The sequence below is a fragment of the Lithobates pipiens genome, unplaced genomic scaffold, assembly GCF_037356315.1.
Source record: "Lithobates pipiens isolate NorthernLeopardFrog02 unplaced genomic scaffold, aLitPip1_a1.2 Scaffold_19, whole genome shotgun sequence".
In the NCBI taxonomy this organism is placed as follows: Eukaryota; Metazoa; Chordata; class Amphibia; order Anura; family Ranidae; genus Lithobates; species Lithobates pipiens.
The window spans coordinates 188,895,201-188,916,422 of NW_027507764.1; the positions used below are offsets into that span (position 1 = coordinate 188,895,201).

A 21,222-nucleotide genomic window follows, 5' to 3' on the forward strand; every position below is an offset into this window, starting at 1 on the left:
CCTGTTTCCATTCCATTTGCATGTGGTGCTTGGTGAAAACTCTGCTGCTCTTTAATTGTCTCTTCTGCCCTCCCCACTGTGTGCCTCAAAATTTTCCTACCCATAAAGACTCAATGTCTTACACATGACCCTTGGACTTCATGGCCCTTGGACACATGACCCTTGGACTTCATGGCCCTTGGACACATGATGGACTGTTTCTGTGCTTGTGTGTTGCACACAACTTCTATTGTGTCAGTTTCATCTGCATGAAATAGAGTTATGTCACATTCACAGCATGTAGATGAAAGAAAATCAGCAGGGGGTGGTGGCAATTAGCTGTGGGAGCTGCCATCCTCCCATTGCTTTCAATCGGGGCTGCCTCACACAGCTAATCGCCTGCACCTCTTCCAGGCTTTTCAAAGAGCCAGAACAGTGCCTGCATCTGATTGACATTTTTTCTCCTGGGCATTTTCAGATGGAAGTGTGTCTGGCGGGAGGGTGACAACAGAACAATGCAATGAATTTTCAGCCTGTTCAGGAACCGGATGAAATCTGCTGTTAGTATGGCCGACCTAACATTTATTTGCAACCTGAGGTTACTGCACATTACTTTTGCACTCTGACCAAAGAATGTTTTGCACAGCCTAAAAACCATGCAGGAAAAAAAAACACTTATGTTGAGGAATTGGTCCATTACTGTTAACTTCTATTAATTTTAAAACTATTTTTTTTTGTTTGTGTTGCTAAGGTAACCAGCTACTTCACTGAGGACTTCATTTTCAATGCAGCTATTTCCCAGCTAATGAGTTTAAGCAACATACTCTTGGTAAGTGCATCTGCTGCTTCCAACCTTCCCTCCCTTTTCAAATGTGTAATTATGACCTGTGGTTGTTAATAATAACTATGAGGAGTCCTCTTCTCTTGGCCAATCTTACATGAGGGGAATAGATCGTTGTTCTGCTGCTGTTGCTGCTTTGTGTTAATGAAAGAGACAGCTTTGAGTAATTTTGCATATTTTATAGACAAAGTGGAACTATGTAGCACTTTCACTGTTAGCCATTGTTTTCTAGTTTTCTGGAAGTGATTCATTATTTTACAATACAAATGAAAGGGTTGTTGTCTATGTAGCCAGTGGCATCTGAGCCGCATTGCCAATGTCAAATGCGTTATATAAAAACATTTACAACCGGTATTAAGCGTCAGCTAAAGAGGAACTGTACTGTGGAAATATGCCGAATAAAGGCAGGCAAAAAGCAACATACTAGTCGCCAGAATTGCCTGTGTTTTTCTTGAAGCTGAACTTTCCCCCTTTGGCTTACCTTGGCTTGTTCTGTACTTTGCCGCTGTGTGAATGGGGCTATCTTGGTAGATGCAGGGCTTTGCTTCCTCATGTCAAAGCCTAAAGCAAGAAGGACAGTGAGCAGCACAGTAGTGAGTTCAGCAAATCTCGCTCCACATCTACTGAGACTAGCAGTCAGTGGTAGTGCCTTTGTTTTCACACCACAGATATACAGCTATGAGACTGTAGGCATAGAAGTGCCTAGGCACCCTCACATACAGAGAAGTACACTGTTATTTTTCATGAGGAATTCCAGAGAAAAGGCACATTTTTACGGTACTCTTTAGGCACAGTTAACATTTTTGATGTTTCCCTTTAGGACAGCAAATCTTCGGTTTTTGATTTCAGTTTAGTTTTAAAGCCCCACTCCAGGCCCACATTTTTCCCCACCCTTCCCTCCCAGTAAGTTCTAACCGAGTGGTTCTCAACCTTCTAGTGCTGTGACCCCTTGATAAAATTTCCCAAGTTGTGGGGTCAATTATTTTCGTAACGTGTCAAGCACCCAAGACAAGACAAGTAATTTGCACTTGCTTACACTCGTACAGTATTAAAACCCCCTATGGTACATTTTGTTCTCCTTTCTTTCAATTTCGATCCTAATTTCTTGTGTCCCCCCCCCCCCCCATCCCTCTCTCGCGCAGTCTTTCTTGTTCTTTCTCTTATTCTTTCTCTCACTTTTTGTTTGTTCCTCCCCCTCCTTTTTTCTTCCCATTTCCATGTATTCTCTATTTTTATTCCTTCTTTTCTTGGCAGGGGGGTGGGGGAATAGGATGAGTGACAGTGTTGGTGGGGGTGAAATCAGTGGAAGTGCTAGTGGGGGGTGGGATCAATGGCAGTTCTTGCGGGGGGGAGGGATGAGTGTCAGTGCTGATGGGGAGTTGGGATGAGTGGGGGGTGGGATCAGTGGCAGTGCTGGTACGGGGTGGGATGAGTGGCAGTGCTGGTGGGGGGTGGGATGAGTGGCAGTGCTGGTACGGGGTGGAATGAGTGGCAGTGCTGGTGGGGGGTGGAATGAGTGGCAGTGCTGGCGGGAGTTCTGATCAGCCAACTTGGGTACTTTTGATCAAGGTCATCTGCTGATCTGAGAACTGTAATGGGGACTTTTAATGGCAACTCTAATCACAGGTAGTGTTACTCACTGTGTCTCCGGCTTTGTGGTGTCTTGCAGCAGTGACACCTATGCCAAAATCAGGAGATAGGGTCTCCTCCAGCCCCCCGCACTTCACATTCCTCACCAATCAGCTGACCTCTAATCTCTGCCCCCAGCCTTGCCGTGAACTAAGTGAGCGGCTGTGAAGAGGCTGAGTGGGCGGCCACGTGCTCCAGGAACAGCCCTGCTGGGCGGCCACGAAAAGGATGGAAGAGCAGTTCGGGCTTCAGGAACAGCCCAGGATTCGGTGACCCCTGGGTTGAGAACCACTGCTCAACCCCATCATAATAGGATATCCCCCCCCTACTGTGGAATGTCAGATATAATCACCCATCCAGGTCCTTCACCGCCCCAGTTCCAGGTGCGTGGGACTGCAAAACCAGCTGTGCAATGGAGCCAGAGATAGCCAATCCTCCACCGTCCCATTGTGATCAGTCATCTTGTTTACTTTGAAAGTTTTACTATGGATTGGTAGGGAAAATGGCAGTAATAACATGAATCTAATAACCTGCAGCTTATCTAATAAAACTATAGCCAACCTGACCCAAATTGGTATGCCTACCCTTGGCCTATTTGTTTATTAATTCAAAGTTTTGGGGAGCAAAAGAACATAAGAGCGACTTCCATTTCTATGGAGTCTTTGTCACACACCTATACCGTTGCTAGGACATTAGCCCCAATACAATATAGTACAACGCCCGAGCAACGCGTACATTTCACAGTGCCAGCAACATTTAACTGTGAGGGGAAACTGCATTCAAAGTAACCTTAGCACAATATTTTGGATACAGTTCCACTTTGTGAAATTATACTTTGTTCTATGGGCATACATGTGTTACGATTACTCTTGAACATGGCAATATACAGACAGACCCCAGGTTGCAAACAATATTGGTTCTGTAGGTTTGTTCTTAAAATGTTAATAAACCCAGGACCCTGCATTCACTATATCTGGTCTCCCACAGTACACAGAACATGGAAATGCAATTATTTTAGTAAATATAAACTGCTAAATACTGTTTTTCATCAGCCGTTAGAGCAGTCTTGTGATTTCTATCAGTGACTACTTAAAGCTTGTAGGAGGAGTTTTCATTCTGCTCTGACTGTACTATAAGGCTGCAGGACCTCTGACCCCCTGTCTGGACAGTGCTGATCACATGCACACGCCCAAGAAAAAAAAGTACTCTCTAGCAATACACACCAAACTGAGCATGTGCAGCTTGTCCCCTAATGCTCTGTACTATCAGGAGATGGTTTGGGGACTGTGGAAGAAGGAGTATCTGAGAAGACAGGATCAAACAGCCTTTTTACACAATGCAGAGGATTAACCCCTTAGGTTCCACAGTGAGTATAGCAAGCATGCTTTACTACATATACAGACTGATTTTACTGTTGTGGGTTTAGCAAAACTTTAAGTTGAAACCAGGTACATTTTTTTAAGTGTAACTCCAGCCAAAAGTTTTCGGGATAACATAGGGAAGGGTGAACAACCCTGTAACATTTGTTTTCCTGTCTGTGCCCGCTCAGAAGAATCTCATTTTCTGTCCCTGTGACAATTAGATTTTAAAGATTTTGGGTTGTTGTGGAAACAAGGATTGGTGATAAAGCTTCATTGGAGACACCTTTTTCCCATGGTAACTCTTATGCCGCGTACACACGATCAGAATTCTCATCGGAAAAGGCTCTGATGGTTTTCCCGACGGAATTCCACTCAAGCTGTCTTGCCTACACACCAAATTCCGATCGTTTAGAACGTGGTGACATACAACACGTACGATGGGACTAGAAAAAGGAAGTTCAATAGCCAGTAGCCAAAAGCTTCCGTCTCCTAGTTGAATCTGAGCATGCGTAATTTTTGGTGTGTCGGAATTGCAAACACACGATCGGAATTTCCATTAGAAAGTTATTCCGTCTGGAAAATTAAGAACATGCTATCAATTTTTGGCTGGCGGAAATTCGGACAGCTAAATTCCGATGGAGCTTACATGCGGTCACATTTTCCGATGAAAAGCTCTCATCGGTCTTTTTCTGGCCTGAATTCCGATTGTGTATACGCGGCATTACAGAAGTGAATTTCTCTTCATAGGTGTAGATTTCCTCATCGTATGTAAGTCAGATGTTTGTAACTTGTGGACTGCCTGTAGTATACCAGAAAGAGCCTAACCATGACACCCATATAGGGGCTGTATATTTTGTACAGGACAGCCTGCATAATGTACCACTATGTATACAGTGAATATTAGATGCAAGGCATGTATGTTCTAAATAGGACAATCTATATCGTGTTCCCAAATGAATTATTAGGATTGATGTATACAATGCACTGCCATGTATATATGTTTTTTTTAACAGAAGCGTGGCGCTAACCACACTCATCCCAGGGAGACTGCGGTCGGAGGGGGATGAGGTTTTATTAGCAGAGATTCTGGGCACTGAAAGGACTGTATGGTAGCAGAAAAAATGTTTATTCATACCAGTGTTTCTATACCTTTCTCAAAGAGAAAGTCCTTTGAGAGCCCAGAATATTTGCTATAGGTAATAGCTATAGGTAATTCAAGATATAAGAGGTGTATATGTTCACTACAAGAGGATATGCAGTATTTGGTTCAAAGCATTGTATTTACATTAAAAGGCAGTTTATTAAAACTGGAGCAGACAGAATCTGGAGTAGCTATGTATAAAAACGAATCGACTTTTAATCTTCAGTTTGTTCAGTTAAAGTGTTATTAAACCTTTGTTATTTTAATTTGCTTTAAAAACTAACATGTTATACTTACTGAGCCCTGACGCTCTTCTTCTGTGGTCCCCTGCTTGCACTCCAAGTCCTTTCTCTTTGGCAGGTGCCCCCATGGAAAGCCTCTTTGCATTGGGGGTACCTGTGCATGTTTTCTCCCGAGCCGCCCTTTCCTTCTTACAAAGCCATCCACAACTTAGCCCCAGCTATATCCCTAGCCTAGTCTCTAAATACCAATCTATTTGTTCTTTTCATTCCTCTCAGGACCTCCTGCTCTCTAGCTCCCTCGTCACCTCCTCCCATGCTCGCCTCCAGAACTTCTCCAGAGCCTCTCCAATCCTGTGGAACGCCTTACCCCAATTTGTCCGATTATCTCCTACTCTATTAGCTTTTAGACAATCCTCAAAAATCAGAGAAGCCTACCCACACCTAACAACTGTATTTTTATTTTCTCCTTCACCTCATCCCCCACAGCTACCGTATTACCTTTTGTTCCACTTGACCCTCCCTTGTAGATTGTAAGCTCTAATGGGCATGGCCTTCTGATTCCTCCTGTATTGTAACTGTACTGTCTTGCCCCCATGTTGTAAAGCGCTGAGTAAACTATTGGCGCTATATAAATTCCGAATAATAATAATATTTTTAGCCCAAAAACGCCTGAAATATGCCCCAGTGAGAAAGGGGTCTTACTCTCTGTCTCTGTGACTGTCTACACATACTCTTTAACCTGATATTTTTACCACCACCAGAGTCTGATTTTCAAGTAATATAATTTTTTTTGGTTGTTATCTTTCTTTCGTGACGTAATCATTTTCATTGCCAATTCCTAGATTTTTTTTTTTACTAGTTCTGATACACAAGACGTACGTCATAAAAGGATAGTAAGAGTCTATGGAAAATATTGTAAAGTGTAACAATATACAAATACAGAGAACTTGCTCCCAAAAGCTTAAAATCTCTCAAAATATAATTTAGTGAAACAGAATGTAAAAATGTGGAGAAGCTGTGATAAAGCTTTGCCTGTAGATAAGGTACTATAGCTTTTTTAATCTATATAATCCTTTTATACTTTTGCTAGTTTCCAAGTATGATCACGCAGCACTGACACTGTGAATTGCATCCTGAAACTTGGCCTGTTTGCCAGAGGAATGATTTTGATGAATGCATAATGTACTTATGCTATGACACTTGCATTGCACCACAGACCTAATTAACTGCTGTTGGGAGCACTAGTAAAGAAAATGACATTTGCTATTTTTGTTGCACAGTGTCAGTATTATCTAGTATCTGGAAGACAGTTTTTTAAAACACAATACAGTGAAAATCAAACTTTAGGCTTGAAAAAAGTTGCTGCTTGAGGGTTGCTAATAAACCAAGGATATTTACAATGATCTGTAAAGTAAAAAAAACTATCCTCTAGCGCAGTGTTTCTCAGTTTTTTTTTTTCCAGCCAAGGCACAAATACTGTGATGGCATCAGTTATTGGGATACCAGTGTCTGGCCTACATTGTGCCCAAGGTTGTAATGCTGCACAATAATAACCCCTGGCTTTGTATAACAAAAATGACTTGATCCACCTGGTGGCTTGGTGACAGTGTTTGGGCATTTTGGGTCATTTTTTAAATTCTACACAATCTCGAGGCACCCCATTCTAAAACGTGAAAAACAAAACTAACAGCTTTACATAATGCAACACATGTAGGACACCCAACATTAGAAGTGATTTATTTCAACAAAGCAAATACACCTTTGCACACTGGTACTGACTAGTATTCCAATGTTTCTCTTCTTACTCAGCTAACTGGACCCCAGTGCTGACAGAGAGGAGCAGGGCCAATGCTGTGATGGCATCAGGTATTCGGATACTGGTGGCTGGCCCACATTGTGCACAAAGTTGTAAAAACCCATGGCCTTGTGTAACAAAAAGACAGGCTTGATCTACCAGCTGGCTTGTTGACAATATCTGAGCAATTTGGGGCAAATTTTTGGTATTTTCCCAAGGCACCCCTGAAGAACCCAGACGCCACCCCCCAGGCACTCTGGTTGAAAAAGACTGTTCTAGACAGGCAGGGCAGTGAAGCTGGTGATTATTGAGATTTTTGTAAAATTAGACCATGCTTTTCCTTTAAGGTATAGTTTATGGCCTTTTACTGCTTAACTCTCTTGAATTATTTTTATATCCTTTTTTTTTTGTAGTTTGAGTGCTCTAATTGAGATTTAACAGAAATGGTTATTCACAATGCTCGCTTGTATTGTTGGCTTCATTTAGAAGCGCTTGTTGAAAATATGAAGCAGATAATAGCAAATTCCAAAATTTTTTTTTTTTTCTTCTTCTGCTTTTTTGTGCCATGAGTTTTTTTATGTAGATAATGCTTTTGTCTGCATATTATAATTATCAAATGTGGACAGTAGGTGATGAACTATTGATGATTAGACCGCAGACATCTACGAAACAGAAAAATAGATTGTCTACTATTGGAGTTCTGCAGTAATGTCTGTGTTGTCTTTTTTTGCCTTTCACATCACTTATTAAAGCATTAAGGCTCGGTTCACATATATGCGAATCAGATACATTTTTAAATACATCCGATTTGCATAATGTGTGAATTGGACCGGCTTTCAATGGAGCCAGCTCACACATGTCCAAGGAGGGCCGTGATCCATTTCTACAAAGGGTCCTGTGCAATTTTGGGTCTGGTTTAATTGTAAATTCAAGCAAAAAATTTGCACCTGAATCGCACCTAACCTGATGAACAAAACCACTCCAGACTGCGAACCGCAGCTGGATATGTGTGAACTCAGCCTTAAAGATACAATGAGAGCCATGTAGACCTGCCTGTTATAATATATGTAGCAGAAATACAAGATTAAAGCGGAGGTGCACACAAAAATGGAACCTCCACTTTTCGGAACCCTCCCCCCTCCGGTGTCACATTTGGCACCTTTCAGGGGGGAGGGGGGTGCAGATACCTGTATTATACAAATCATCCAGGTACTCCAAAAACCTGGGCTGATCTATTATATAAACAGTGGACAGCTTCTGTGCCCCTTTGTAAACTGGCTCATTACTGTACTGAGTGGACCTAGCAGATAATAAAACACAAAACGGAGCAGTGCAAAGTCTTCATCTGAAAAACGTTGTTTCCATAACACATTTCTGGGGTACCCAAGCATTTTACAGCAGTATCAGAGTAACATGGAGGCACCCGGAGATGCCTGCTCTGGCAGTGTACAATGTCAGTTTACTGGGTTTTAGGGGCCTTCAGGTTTACCTTAAACTGGAAGAGAATTTTTTTACTTTTACTTCTAAAGTTGTATTCTGCCGTACTAGAATTTTCATAAGGTAATTTTCGATACGAGACCATCATGCAAAAATAAAATGGATGATCATTTGTTCCAATAATCTCATTGTGTATCCAGGCTTTAGAGAGTTGTATCCGTTGAAAAATGTCCTGTTTTGGGGACAATTTTGAATGGCCTTTCACTTTAAGTCTCCATGACAATGAGTGGTGAATCCCCTCAGTGGGAACACAGACAACAGTAAAAACGTTTACAATGGGTTTAATCCTTCCCCACTGTATTCAAAATAATAAAAATAATGTGTAGACATAAACTTTTTTTGTGACACTTTCCCTAAAAAAAACTCTACAATATTTGAGTGCATAGCTTTATTTGACTTCAAGCAATACTTTTAAAAGATTCATTGGCAAATGTTTATGTGCTGCAGACCTCGCTGCACACTTTTCATAGTGATGGGAGTGCCCTCTTGTGGATATTTGATGGAATTTTTTTCCTTGATCTTCTCTGATTAGGGGATAATGTAAAACTGCTTTTATTGACTGCTTTTAATGAATGTAATGACTGTAACTATCACCTTAGCACTTTCTGAAATGCACTTAATTAAAACATTCTTTTACAGTAAAAAAACAAAACAATTTACTGCCTTTATAAAAGCTCAAACAATGCTGTAAAATGTATGTACCATGCTGATCATTTGTTACAATAGTTTATGGAGCTTTCATTAAAAAAGATAACACATTGTAGAATAAGTAACTCAAAAGGTCACATAATATTAAGAATCACATCTATTTTACATTACAGAGTAACCAATTCTAGATAGATAACATTACAGAATATTATAAAGAAAACAATTGTGTGTGTGTGTGTGTGTGTATATATATATATATATATTTATTATTACGGTTTTATATAGCGCCAACAGTTTGCGCTGCGCTTTACAACATGAGGGCAGACATTACAGCTACATTACAATTTGGTACAAGAGGAATGAGAGGGCCCTGCTCGTTAGAGATTACAATGTAAAAAGGAATATAATATAATATATATATATATATATATATATATATATATATATATATATATATATACACACTGGGTATAGAAAAAATCACCCCCTTTAAAACAATCTAATTTTCTTGTTTTGCAGCCTGAAAGGAAGACATACACAGTTTTGCTTTTATTCAGCTGTACAGCGCCTTGAAAAAGCATACCCCTTGAATTTTTCCACATTTTTTCATGTTACAAACAAAAATGTAAATGTATTTTATTGGGATTTTATGTGATAGACCAACACAAAGTGGCACATAATTGTGAAGTGGAAGGAAAATGATAAATGGTTTTCAACTTTTTTTTACAAATAAATATGTTAAAAGTGTGGGGTGCATTTGTATTAAGTCCCCTGAGTCAATACTTTTTAGAACCACCTTTTGCTGCAATTACAGCTGCAAGTCTTTTTGGGTATTTTTCTACCAGCTTTGCACATCTAGAGAGTGACATTTTTGCCCTGTTCTTCTTTGCAAAATAGCTTAAGCTCTGTCAGATTGGATGGAGAGCATCTGTGAACAGCAATTTTCAAGTCTTGCCACAGATTCTCAATTGGAATTAGGTATTGGACTTTGACTGGGCCATTCTAACATATGAACCTAAACCATTCCATTGTAGCTCTGGCTGTCTCCAGTCTCAAGTCTTTTGCAGACTCTAACAGGTTTTCTTCTATGATTGCCCTGTATTTTGCTCCATCCATTTTCCCATTAACTCACCAAGCTATCCTGTCCCTGCTGAAGAAAAGCATCCCCACAACATGATGCTGCCACCACCATGTTTCACAGTGGGGATGGTGTGTTCAGGGTGATGTGCAGTGTTAGTTTTTTGCCACACATAGCATTTTGCTTTTAGGCCAAAAAGTTCAATTTTGGTCTCATCTGACCAAAGCAACATCTTCCACATGTTTGCTGTGTCCCCCACATGGCTTCTCACAAACTGCAAACGGGACTTCTTATGGCTTTATTTCAACTATGGCTTTCTGTTTCCCACTCTTCCATAAAGGCCAGATTTGTAAAGGGCACAACTAGTAGTTGTCCTGTGGACAGATTCTGCCACCTGAGCTGTGGATCTCTGCAGTTCCTCCAAAGTTACCTTGGGCCGCTTGGCTGCTTCTCTGATTAATGTTCTCCTTGACCGGCCTGTCAGTTTAGGTGGACAGCCATGTCTTGGTAGGTTTGCAGTTTCCATTTTTGGATGATGGATTGAACAGTGCTTAGTGAGATGTTCAAAGCTTGGGATATTTTTTTATAACCTAACCTCTAACCTCTGCTTTAAACTTCTCCATAACTTTATCCCTGACCTGGTGTGTTCCTTGGCCTTCATGATGCTGTTTGTTCACTAAGGTTCTCTAACTAACCTCTGAGGGCTTCACAGCACAGCGGTATTTATACTGAGATTAAAATACACACAGGTGTACTCTATTTACTAATTAAGTGACTTCTGAAGACAATTGGTTTCACTAGATTTTCGTTAGGGTTATCAGAGTAAAGAAGGCTGAATAAAAATGCATGCCACACTTTTCAGATATTTATTTTTAAAAATGTTTAAAACCATTTATCATTTCCTTTCTACTTCACAATTATGTGCTACTTTGTGTTGGTCTATCACATAAAATCCCAATAAAATCTATTTACCTTTTTGGTTGTAACATGACAAAATGTGGAAAACATCAAGGGGTATGAATACTTTATCAAGGGACTGTATTTACTAATATCCAAGTGAAAAATTTAATACCAACATGTCAGAATTAAAAAAAAATTTATAAAAAACAGAATCACTAAGTTGGAAAAATTATCAGTATTTTGTTGAACCATCGTTTGCTTTATTTACAGACTTTGGTCTGTTGGGATATGTCTCTACTAACTTTGCACATCTAGACTTTGCCATTTTTGCCTACTCTTCTTTGCAGAATTGCTCAAGTTACATTTTATGATGACTAATGCATCTTTTTACCAGGACAAAATGCATTCCGAGATTTAATTATTTAGTAAATAACAGTAAGGCTAGGTACTTGGACCACGTGGTGGATTTGGTCAGAGGCTTTTCTGGAATACAGTGCACCCAGAAAGTATTCACAGTGCTGTGCTTTTTATTATGTTACAGCCGTATTCCAAAATGGATTAAATTCATTATTCTCCTCAAAATTCTACAAGCAATACCCCATAATGACAAAGTGAAAGACGTTTGTTTGAAATCTTTGCAAATTTATTAAAAATAAAAAATGAAAAAAATCGCATGTACATAAGTATTCAAAGCCTTTACTCAATACTTTGTTGAAGCACCTTTGGCACCAATTACAGCATCAAGTCTTTATATTTTAGTCCTCTGTAGATACTGCGAGCCAGGCCTTCTCGTCCACATCCATGCCTGACCTTGTGCTTCTGGAAGAATGGTCAAACATTCCCATAGACACACTCCTAGACCTTGTGGACAGCTTTCCCACAAGAGTTGAAGCTGTTTTAGCTGCAAAGGGTAGGCCAACTCAATATTGAACCCTACAGACTAAGACTGGGATGCCATTAAAGTTCATATGCGTGTAAAGGTAGACTTCCCAATGCTTTTTGAAATACTTTTTTTTAACCACTTGCCGTCCGCCATATAGCAAAATGACTGCGGCAAAGTGGTTTCAGTATCCTGACCGAACGTCATATGATGTCCAGCAGGGGGTGCGCATCACAGCGATTGTTGTTGCGGTGTATCAGTCTGACACACCGCAACACTGATCTAGGTAAAGAGTCTCTGACAGAGACTCTTTACCACGTAATCAGCCGTGTCCAATCACAGCTGATCACAGTGTAAACAGCAAGAGCCATTGATCGGCTTTTCCTCACTCACGTCTGTCAGATGCAAGTAGAGGAGAGCCGATCGGCATCTCTCTGGCGGGGGGGGGGGGGGTCTGTCCTGATAGATCATCAGTGCAGCCCCCCCGGGATGCCCACACTGGACCACCAGGTAAGGCACCCTAGACCACCAGTGATGCCAATCAGTGCCCACAATGGATGCCAAACAGTGCCCACAATGGGCATCACTGGCAGACATTGTTTGGCACTGATTGGCATCCATACAATAACATAACAGTACATCAGTGCCACCTATCAGTGCCCATCCGTGCCACACCTATCAGTGCCCATCAGTGCTACCTATCAGTGCCACATAGTGCCCATCATCAGTGCCACCTCATCGGTGCCCATCAGTGCCGCCTTATCAGTGCCCATCAGTGCCGCCTTATCAGTGCCCATCAGTGCAGCCCCATCAGTGCCCATCAGTAAAGGAGAAAACTTACTTATTTACAAAGCTCTATTCGTGGGAACAAAATGATAAAAATTTAGTTTAGGTACAGTGTTGTATGACCGCGCAATTGTCATTCAAAGTGTGACAGCGCTGAAAGCTGAAAATTGGTCTGGGCAGGAAGGTGTATAAGTGCCCTGTACTGAAGTGGTTAATATATTTTTGTTTGCATATATCAGGAAAACGTTGCAACAAGTCCACTAAGGCCAGATAACACACACAAACAAACGTGTCTCGATTGGCTTGTGACAACCAGGGCTCCTCCAGAGATGGCTAGCAATTTTTTGGAGCTGTAGGTAATGGCACATTCTTCTCCCACCTAATGGTGCCCACAAAATTATGACACCAATGTTACTTGGCAGAGCCAGTGGCATGGAGGTACCTTCCCACTAATTTCTCCTGTAAGTAACCACTGACAGTAGTTATATTTTAGTCCTCTGTAAGGGTTGCCTTCTTCCACGGATCTTCAAAGTAAGGGGGCCCTTCTCCTACAGGCCACAAATAAAAAAGGAAATTTCACTGATAATTAATAAAAAGGAGACATTCTTCTCACTGACCATCATTGTAAGGAGGCCCTTCACATATCAGCCACCAATGTAAGGGGGTCCTTTGCCTATTGGGCATCAGGGTAAGGGGGGAAAGCTAACCCCTAATGTAAGGTATATTTCTCCAGTGACCACCAATGTAAGAGGACATTTTTCTACAAACCAGCTATTTAAGTAATGTAATATATAATGTTGTTTTTAATTTATTATATCTGCTACTTTAAGATTACCCTAACACAGCATGACCTTTGGATATAATTTTTAGCCTGAATTCTAAAAATTATTTCAAGGGTTTTTGCAAGATAAATAGGCTGGAAAAGGCTGCTCTAAATGTACAGTGAGGGTAGTACCTAAAAAGTGTGTAAATATACTAAGTACCTACCAGTACACGTCTGTAATTTAGATAACACCCCTTAGGCCACTGTCATCTTTGGAAAAGTATCTGTATAAAATGTAGGTAAAAAGATTTTTCTCCATCTTTGCCTGATTCTGACAATAGTTCCAGGATTGGTCAACATCTGATACCACTACTATGTAACCAGACCTTTTAAAACTAGTGTTGCAGATGGGGGGCCGGGTCCTCCTGGCAGGTGGAGAATGCGTTGGAAATTTGGAAGAGTGACATATTAAGAACCCTTTTTTTTTTTTTTTTAAATGTAATCCTTTTTTATTAGATTTTCAAACACAAGGTTAACAGTAAAATTCACAGCTCACAAAAGCCTTCATCTCGAACATAACTGACACAGAAACAGAGCTATACACAGCATTCAAATTATTACAAGCTTGCCTTATAATTAACCCCCAACCTCCCACCCAACCCACCCCCTATTTGTAGGGATTCCCCTTTAAGCCCATACCAGGTGACGGGTCCAGCGACGCCTCCTTCACTGGCCCCGGCTACCTGGAGACGCGCTCAAAATGAGCGGACTTTCCTCCGCATGTGTGGGCGAGTCCGTTCATTTCAAAAGTACGGCGGATAGTCCGGCGGACTTAGTACGCCGTATTAGTCCGCTGAAAAAGTGCCGTGTGTGGGCAAGTAGCTCGTTCAGAAAGTCCGGCGGGAAGTCCGTCAGACTAAGTCCGCTGGATAGTTGGCTACGTGTGTACGCGGCATTAAAGGTCCTGTTTATTCTATGTATGATTTCTATCCAGTACCTGTACAGTTTTGGGCATTTCCACACCATATGGAGAAGGTCCCTCGACGCCCCACATCTAGGGCAATCATTGTTGCCATTTTTTTTTTTCACACAATATTTGCGCAGCGATTTTTCAACAACATACTAAACACGACATGCTTTAAAATTGTGCACAAACGTGCAGCGGCGACAAACTACATACATTTTTAAAGCCTTTACAGGTTACCATTTATTTATTTTGCTTTTTTATAACTATAAAACAGGAGTATCCACTCAGCAATTAGTGTGCATGCACCTGTCCCCAGCGCTCATGTATGCGACTAAGATTCCCACCTGGGGCAAATGATAGATAATTCAGCAGCTATTATAAAAACAAAAACAAAATAATATAACTCAATGTGGTTGACCTAATAACATCAAGTCAAACACTAACAGCGCTTCTACTGCTTATTAGTGGAACTCCCAGTTCCCTGTTCCCACCATGCAGTTAGACTTGGTTAATTAAAATATGATTTTCTTAATAATCATTAATAACCAGTATAAATACTTTAAGAACTTGCAAACACATAAATAAATAAATAAAACACAGTCCAGCAATAATCAGTCCAGCACACAAAAGTGACGAAGTCCTTTCCAACTTTCTGCGTGATTGCAGCATATATCATAGAGCCAATCTTCCCATGTGTGTGGATATACGTGAGAGGGATCCTACACCTTCACCAGATTTTCAGCGCTATGTGTGTCCACTCAAATGGCCGCTTACCAGAAGGTATCAGCTTTTGAGCCTATCTCTGCTGCATACGATCCAGCTGTCTGTTCCTGTGTCCTCCATTTATGTTGCCCTCATTGTGCATGGACATGTAAGAAATGCAAGGGGTCTAATATAGTGTAGTATCCTTTATTAGCAATACACGTCTTCCCCCTTACAAATGCGCTTACTTTAAAATTGACAGTTAAAAGCATGTAAACAATGGATGTCAGCTGCACAGAACAAGCTTCTCACCGCCAGGCTGGTTACCTCGTTTATAACAGCCTGTGTGTAGAGACCCGGGTCCTCGTCTGTTGCTGATCACCCTCACTACTCACGTGACCACGCTCTGACGCGTTTCGTGATTACGTCTTCAGAGGGAGCATTCATGAAATGCTCGTAGCTTCTAGTTTCTTAGGCCATAGAGATGATTGGAGCTGTTCTGGTCTTTGATCAGCTCTATGGTCAACTGGTGGAACCACCGGCTGCATTCTTGGGTTCCCTGTTGGGACGGGAGAGCCAGAGAAAACCATGCAAGATGGTTTCCACTAGGATTGTTTTTACATGAAAGCCAACTGCTGGCTGAAAAGAATGATACCAAGATGATACCTAAACCTGCAGGCAAAATTGGCGTGGGGGTCCCCCCCAGGTCCACATCAGACCCTTGTCCGAGCACGCTACCCGGCCGGCCAGGAAAGGGGGGGACGAGCGAGCGCCCCTCCTGAGCCGTACCAGGCCGCGTGCCCTCAACATGGGGGGGTGCCTTGGGGAAGGGGCGGCCCCCCCACCCCAAAGCACCTTGTCCCCATGTTGATGAGGACAAGGGCCTCTTCCTGACAACCCTGGACGTTGGTTGTCGGGGCCTGCGGGCGGGGGGCTTATCGGAATCCGGGAGCCCCCTTTAATAAGGGGGCCCCCGGATACTGGCCCCCCACCCTATGTGAATGAGTATGGGGTACAATGTACCCCTACCCATTCACCTGTAAAAAAAACACAACACACAAGGATTAAAATAGTTTATTGCACAGCTCCGGGGGTCTTCCGTCTTCAGGGGTCTTCCGTCTTCGGGGGTCTTCTCGCCGGACTCCTCCGCAATCTTCTGCTAGCTCTTTTGCTAGCGGAGGAGCCCGGCTTTCTTCTTCGCCGCCGCCCTCTTCTTCCGACTTCGGGGGTCTTGTCCCCCTCTTCGGTTCTTCTTGCCGGGCCACCGCGCCTTCTTCTAGCTCTTTTACAGGTGGTGGCCCGGTCTTCTGTCGCAGCCTTCTGTTCTTCTCTTCAGATGTGGAGGGGTGATTGGGGGGTGTATTTTGTGCCTACGTGACCTGGTGCCAGTGTAGTGTTGTTGCACTTACTATTAGATATCATCTCTCCTCGGTCTGGAACGGAAAAGACCGACACGAGGAGAGATGACATCACTACCCCTGTCAGTGTTTACAGTTACACGACAGCGGAAGGATCTCATTCGCCAGGACCGATCACCAGGTCCAGGCCAGATTTCATTGGCCTGGGCCTGGGGATTGATCGGTTCTGGATTGAATCTGATCATTGTGGCTGCTGAGGGGGCGTGTGCCCAATGTAACATCAATTAACGGCAATTCACCTGCCCGTGCCATTCTGCCGCAGTACAACTGTGGTTACTGGTTGGGAAGCAGTTAAAAAACCCAGTTTTACGGCATTGCGCAATGAAGATTCTTGTTTGTCATTTCCATCCATACCTATGAGGTGCATTTTTGCATGAGACGTCATCTCAACAGGCTCCCTAGGGGTTTCCCCACATGCCTAACAGACCATACTAGCGATAGTTGGTCAACATCCAGGGTGAGTGTACATCTATGTGGGGCACCCAGTCTGAACCATTACATGGGAGATGTCAATTTAAGCATGAGCACTTCATCACCTAATGGGACTTTATACATTTTTTGTTTGTTCTGCATGTTTACATGAATGTGATCAACACACTATTAGATTCTCTGCTGATTTTTTCCTTCAGATTTACCAAAACCATGTAGTGCAAGGGCCTGCCTGATTGCATACAAATTGAAACTCCTAAGGTTTGACCTCATATTATATAGTTTTGGTAAATTTGAAGGAAAAAATCAGCAGAAAATCTGATAGTGTTTATGGAGCTTAAGTGCAGCAAACTTTTTTTTTACATTCTTACTTTACTTCTTTGCCATTTGCTTATTAGCAAGTTTTTTACTGCGGCTGGAGTTTGATGATCAGTTCTTTTATCCAATGGTGCTAAGGTTTATATTTTTCTGATTCTTTAGACATAATTGTACAGTTAGGCCTCTTTCACACGGCCGATCCGTTCAGGGTGCAGAGACAGACCTGTCATCTTCCTGCTCAGCGGAGATCACTCCGGCGATCCCCACTGAGTAAGCGGATATCCACGGGGTGGATCAGCACTGATCCGCCCTGTGTGAAAGAGGCCTAAGTCAAATTATGGGTGGTTAACATTAGTAGACTATAAGAATTGCAAAAAAGGAAAGAAAAAAAAAAAGAAGAAAATCTGTTGATTTTAAAAGAAAATGTAATTTCATCAATCAGGCCCATTGAATCACATACTTCTAGGTAAGTGGCTGCAAAAAATTTACCTGTCAGGTCAGTCAGTAACTCGGCTCCATATATAACTTTATTGTATCTATTTTTGGTTAACCAGTTTATAAAGTGTTCAGTAATGTTTGCCCACATTATTACAAAAAGCCAAATACTGGTTACTGAAATGTTATGGCAGATTATGTAGAAAGTGGATCCGCATGGCATGTACAGGGTTACTTGTATTATTTTGTTTGTTTTCCATCTGATGAGATGGCTGAACACTCCATTGCTGCATTATTTTCTCTGGAGTGGTGGTGAATCAGCTATATAGGAGTAGACTGCTTAAGTATATAGCTAGCCACATATAGGCAGATGGCTCCCCGAGAACAACATGCCATCATTTAACTGAAGCTTGCCTAGCACAGCTAATTGGTACACTTTTGTGTGATTCAACGAGGAGAGGTGGATGGAGTATGATTGTGTCTCAAGCAGTGCATATAAATAGCTGCACATAAGTGTATTGTTTTTTTTACCATTTTGTTGTTGAATTTCTTTATTTTGTGTTATGGAGAAAGTAACAGGAAGTACTGTAACACAAAGGTGGGGGATCTCACTTTAACTGATATAAAAAGTTTTAAACTGATGTTAAAGTGACACTAAACAATACCCTTATTTTCCACAAGTCATCCATACATATCCACTAAAGTGGTTGTAAAGTCTCATTTTTTTCCTATAAAAATAATAATCATGTCATACTTACCTGCTCTGTTGCAGTGGATTTGCACAGAGCAGCCCAGATCCTCCTGTTCTTAGGTCCCTTTTCTGTGATCCTGGCCACTCCCTCCTGTTCAGTTCCCCCACAGCAAGCAGCTTGCTATGGGGGCACCCGAGCTGAGTCACAGCCTCCTGTGTCCATTCAGACATGGAGCCCTGTCCCCTCTATCCCTTGATTGGCTATCTGACTTTAATTGTCTCAGCCAGTCAGGAAGGAGAATCTCGGATGGCTGAGACACCCGTGGACATCGTTGGACAGAGAGGGACCTCAGGTAAGAGTATTGGGGGGGGGGTGCTGCACACAGAAGGCTTTTTTTATCTTAATGCCTAGCATGCAACCCCTTTAATGGCCCTGTAGTTCATTTTTCATTAAATAATTTCCTACTTTGTTTTCGTTAATCTTGTTATGTCCTGCATGAGCTGCCAAAGCTCTCCCCCCATCTTCCATTTGTTTGAAATGAGCAGTACACATTAATTGCAGTCACATGCACTTCTCTATGCACACTACAAATCCCATAGTCCATAACCCATAGTCTGTAGTTCATTATACAGTGGGACCATGGAGTACTAATGTAGCTGTCCTCTAACAAGAAATCATATCACAGCAGCAAAAAATTTATTTGGAGGAGGCTGAAAACAATAGAAGATTCTTTAAGAATACATACTTGAATATACAGTAATATATTTTTTAACCATAGTTTAGTGTCAATGTAATGTAAGCACACACACACCGAAGCAGAAAAACGTATAAAACACTTTTTCTTTCTTATTCATTAACGGACACTCAATCAGTAGTAATTCAAAAACAATTGTGTAATACCCAATTTTCTAGAATTTTTTGCATCTATTTGCTATTACGCATGGGCTTTTTATGCAGCAATCAGGATCAGCTTATTATCAGCACAGCCTTGGAGGTCATAGATGGCATAGATACCATAGATTCAGAGCCTGTCTGCAAGGTGACCATAGGGCACTCGGCTTTGGTTGTGGCACTTTCTGGATTTTGTGTCCCGTGCTAAAGAGGAACTTCACCCTAGAAAAAAAGATAAGTCAGCAGCTACAAATACTGTAGTTGCTGACTTTTAATAAAAGGACATTTACCTGTCTAGGGATCCAGTGCTATCCTCACCTGGGCCAGCTTTCGGGTCCCAGGCTCCAGCATGTATACTGTGGGAAGCCAGCCATGACTCCTTGCGGCTTCACATGGTGTGCAAGAGTCACACCATGCTTTTTGAATGGTCTTGCAGCCTTCTGGGACCTGTGATGCGTCCCAGAAGGCTGCAGACAAAGAGAGGGGGCCAAACTTCCATTTGGATCGCCTAGGCAGAAGAGAGAGTGGATACCTATCAAAATGAGGTACCTGCTCCCCAGGAAAAATTATAATATGCCAAATGTGGTAGAGGAGGAAGACTTTAAGGGGAAATTCCCCTTTAGGGTGAAGTTACGCTTTAATTGGCCACAGAGTTCTTTCTAGGTCCAGAGCTGTGGCATTACCTCTGTTACCCTGCACCTGATGATTAATTTTTGTGAGTAAGCCTATGCAAGAGGTTAAAAGGTTCATGGTATGTAACCTACATTTATTAGCTCTGCTTATGGTGCTTTACAGACACGTTGTTCTGTGTTAAGTATGCCACAGAGCGCACTACAATACCTGAGGTTTGAAGAAGCACTGAGGTCATTGTGAAACCCCTCCTGGGTTTGGACACTCTGCCTTTGTTGACTGTCATTTGCTATTTTTGGAATAAAATCTATGGAACGTTCCTGTGGTGTGCAGCCGTTCTTATATTCCTATTGATCATCGGCGGCAAGCCGTGGCTTTCACCCAGCACATCCAGACTGTAGTGATTGATCACATGGAGCGGCGTCTTGCTTTTTTGAATCTTATACATTCCAGTAGGTCCAGTCTGACACACTTTCATTATTCCTAGTGCAGTTTACCGAAGCTTAATTGAACAAGCTGGAATTGGAAGATGATTAGCTACCATGCACAGCTGTACCAGATTTTGCACTCTCCAATTTTATTAAATAAACCTCAGTGTTTCATCTCATGTAGTTCTTGCTGCTGCCTACAGTGATCTGGTCACCTATGGTCCTTAACATTTTCTGATATATAGCAGTTTCTTTTGTAAGTAACAAGATTGTTTAGCTTGTTGTTCTCTATTCAGTTGCTGTTTTTGGCTTTTCCAACTTGTGATCCATTAACAGTTCTGGGCCACCCTCCGGGTCGTGACACCAACAGCCTAGACTGTTGTGAATGAATGAATGAATGAATGAAATACTTGTATAGCGCACAATGCGAACTGAATCGCCTCTAGGCGCTGTGGCGAGCTTTGATCATCTGCTAAAAGAGGAAGGTCTTGAGTTTTTTCCTAAAAGCCAGGTGATTTTCTTCCTGGCGGATGTTGATTGGTAGAGCATTCCATAGCCAAGGCCCTTGGACAGCGAATCTCCGATCACCCTTGGATTTATACCGGGCTTTGTGCACGAGGAGGAGGTTTTTGTTGGCTGATCGAAGACTGCGGTTTGGTTGTCCCATATTTTAGTCATCTTCACTCCTCAGACTCCACTATATCTCCGTCAGGTATGGCACCCATCTCTGCTTTGTCCAGGGAGTAGTTCTCCTCAGCCAGGGGTCTCAAAC

At 42.0% G+C, this 21,222-nt stretch overlaps 1 protein-coding gene across 2 annotated transcripts in view; it reads left to right on the top strand.

Annotated features, from left to right (window-relative positions):
* The window catches only part of LARS2 (leucyl-tRNA synthetase 2, mitochondrial), a 319,881-nt gene that overhangs the window by 282,141 nt on the left and 16,518 nt on the right, over positions 1-21,222 (top strand). For both annotated transcript variants that reach the window (XM_077491589.1, XM_077491590.1), the window contains exon 18: positions 731-808. In XM_077491589.1, the coding sequence (XP_077347715.1) occupies positions 731-808 (78 nt within the window). The remainder of the gene's footprint in view (positions 1-730; positions 809-21,222) is intronic.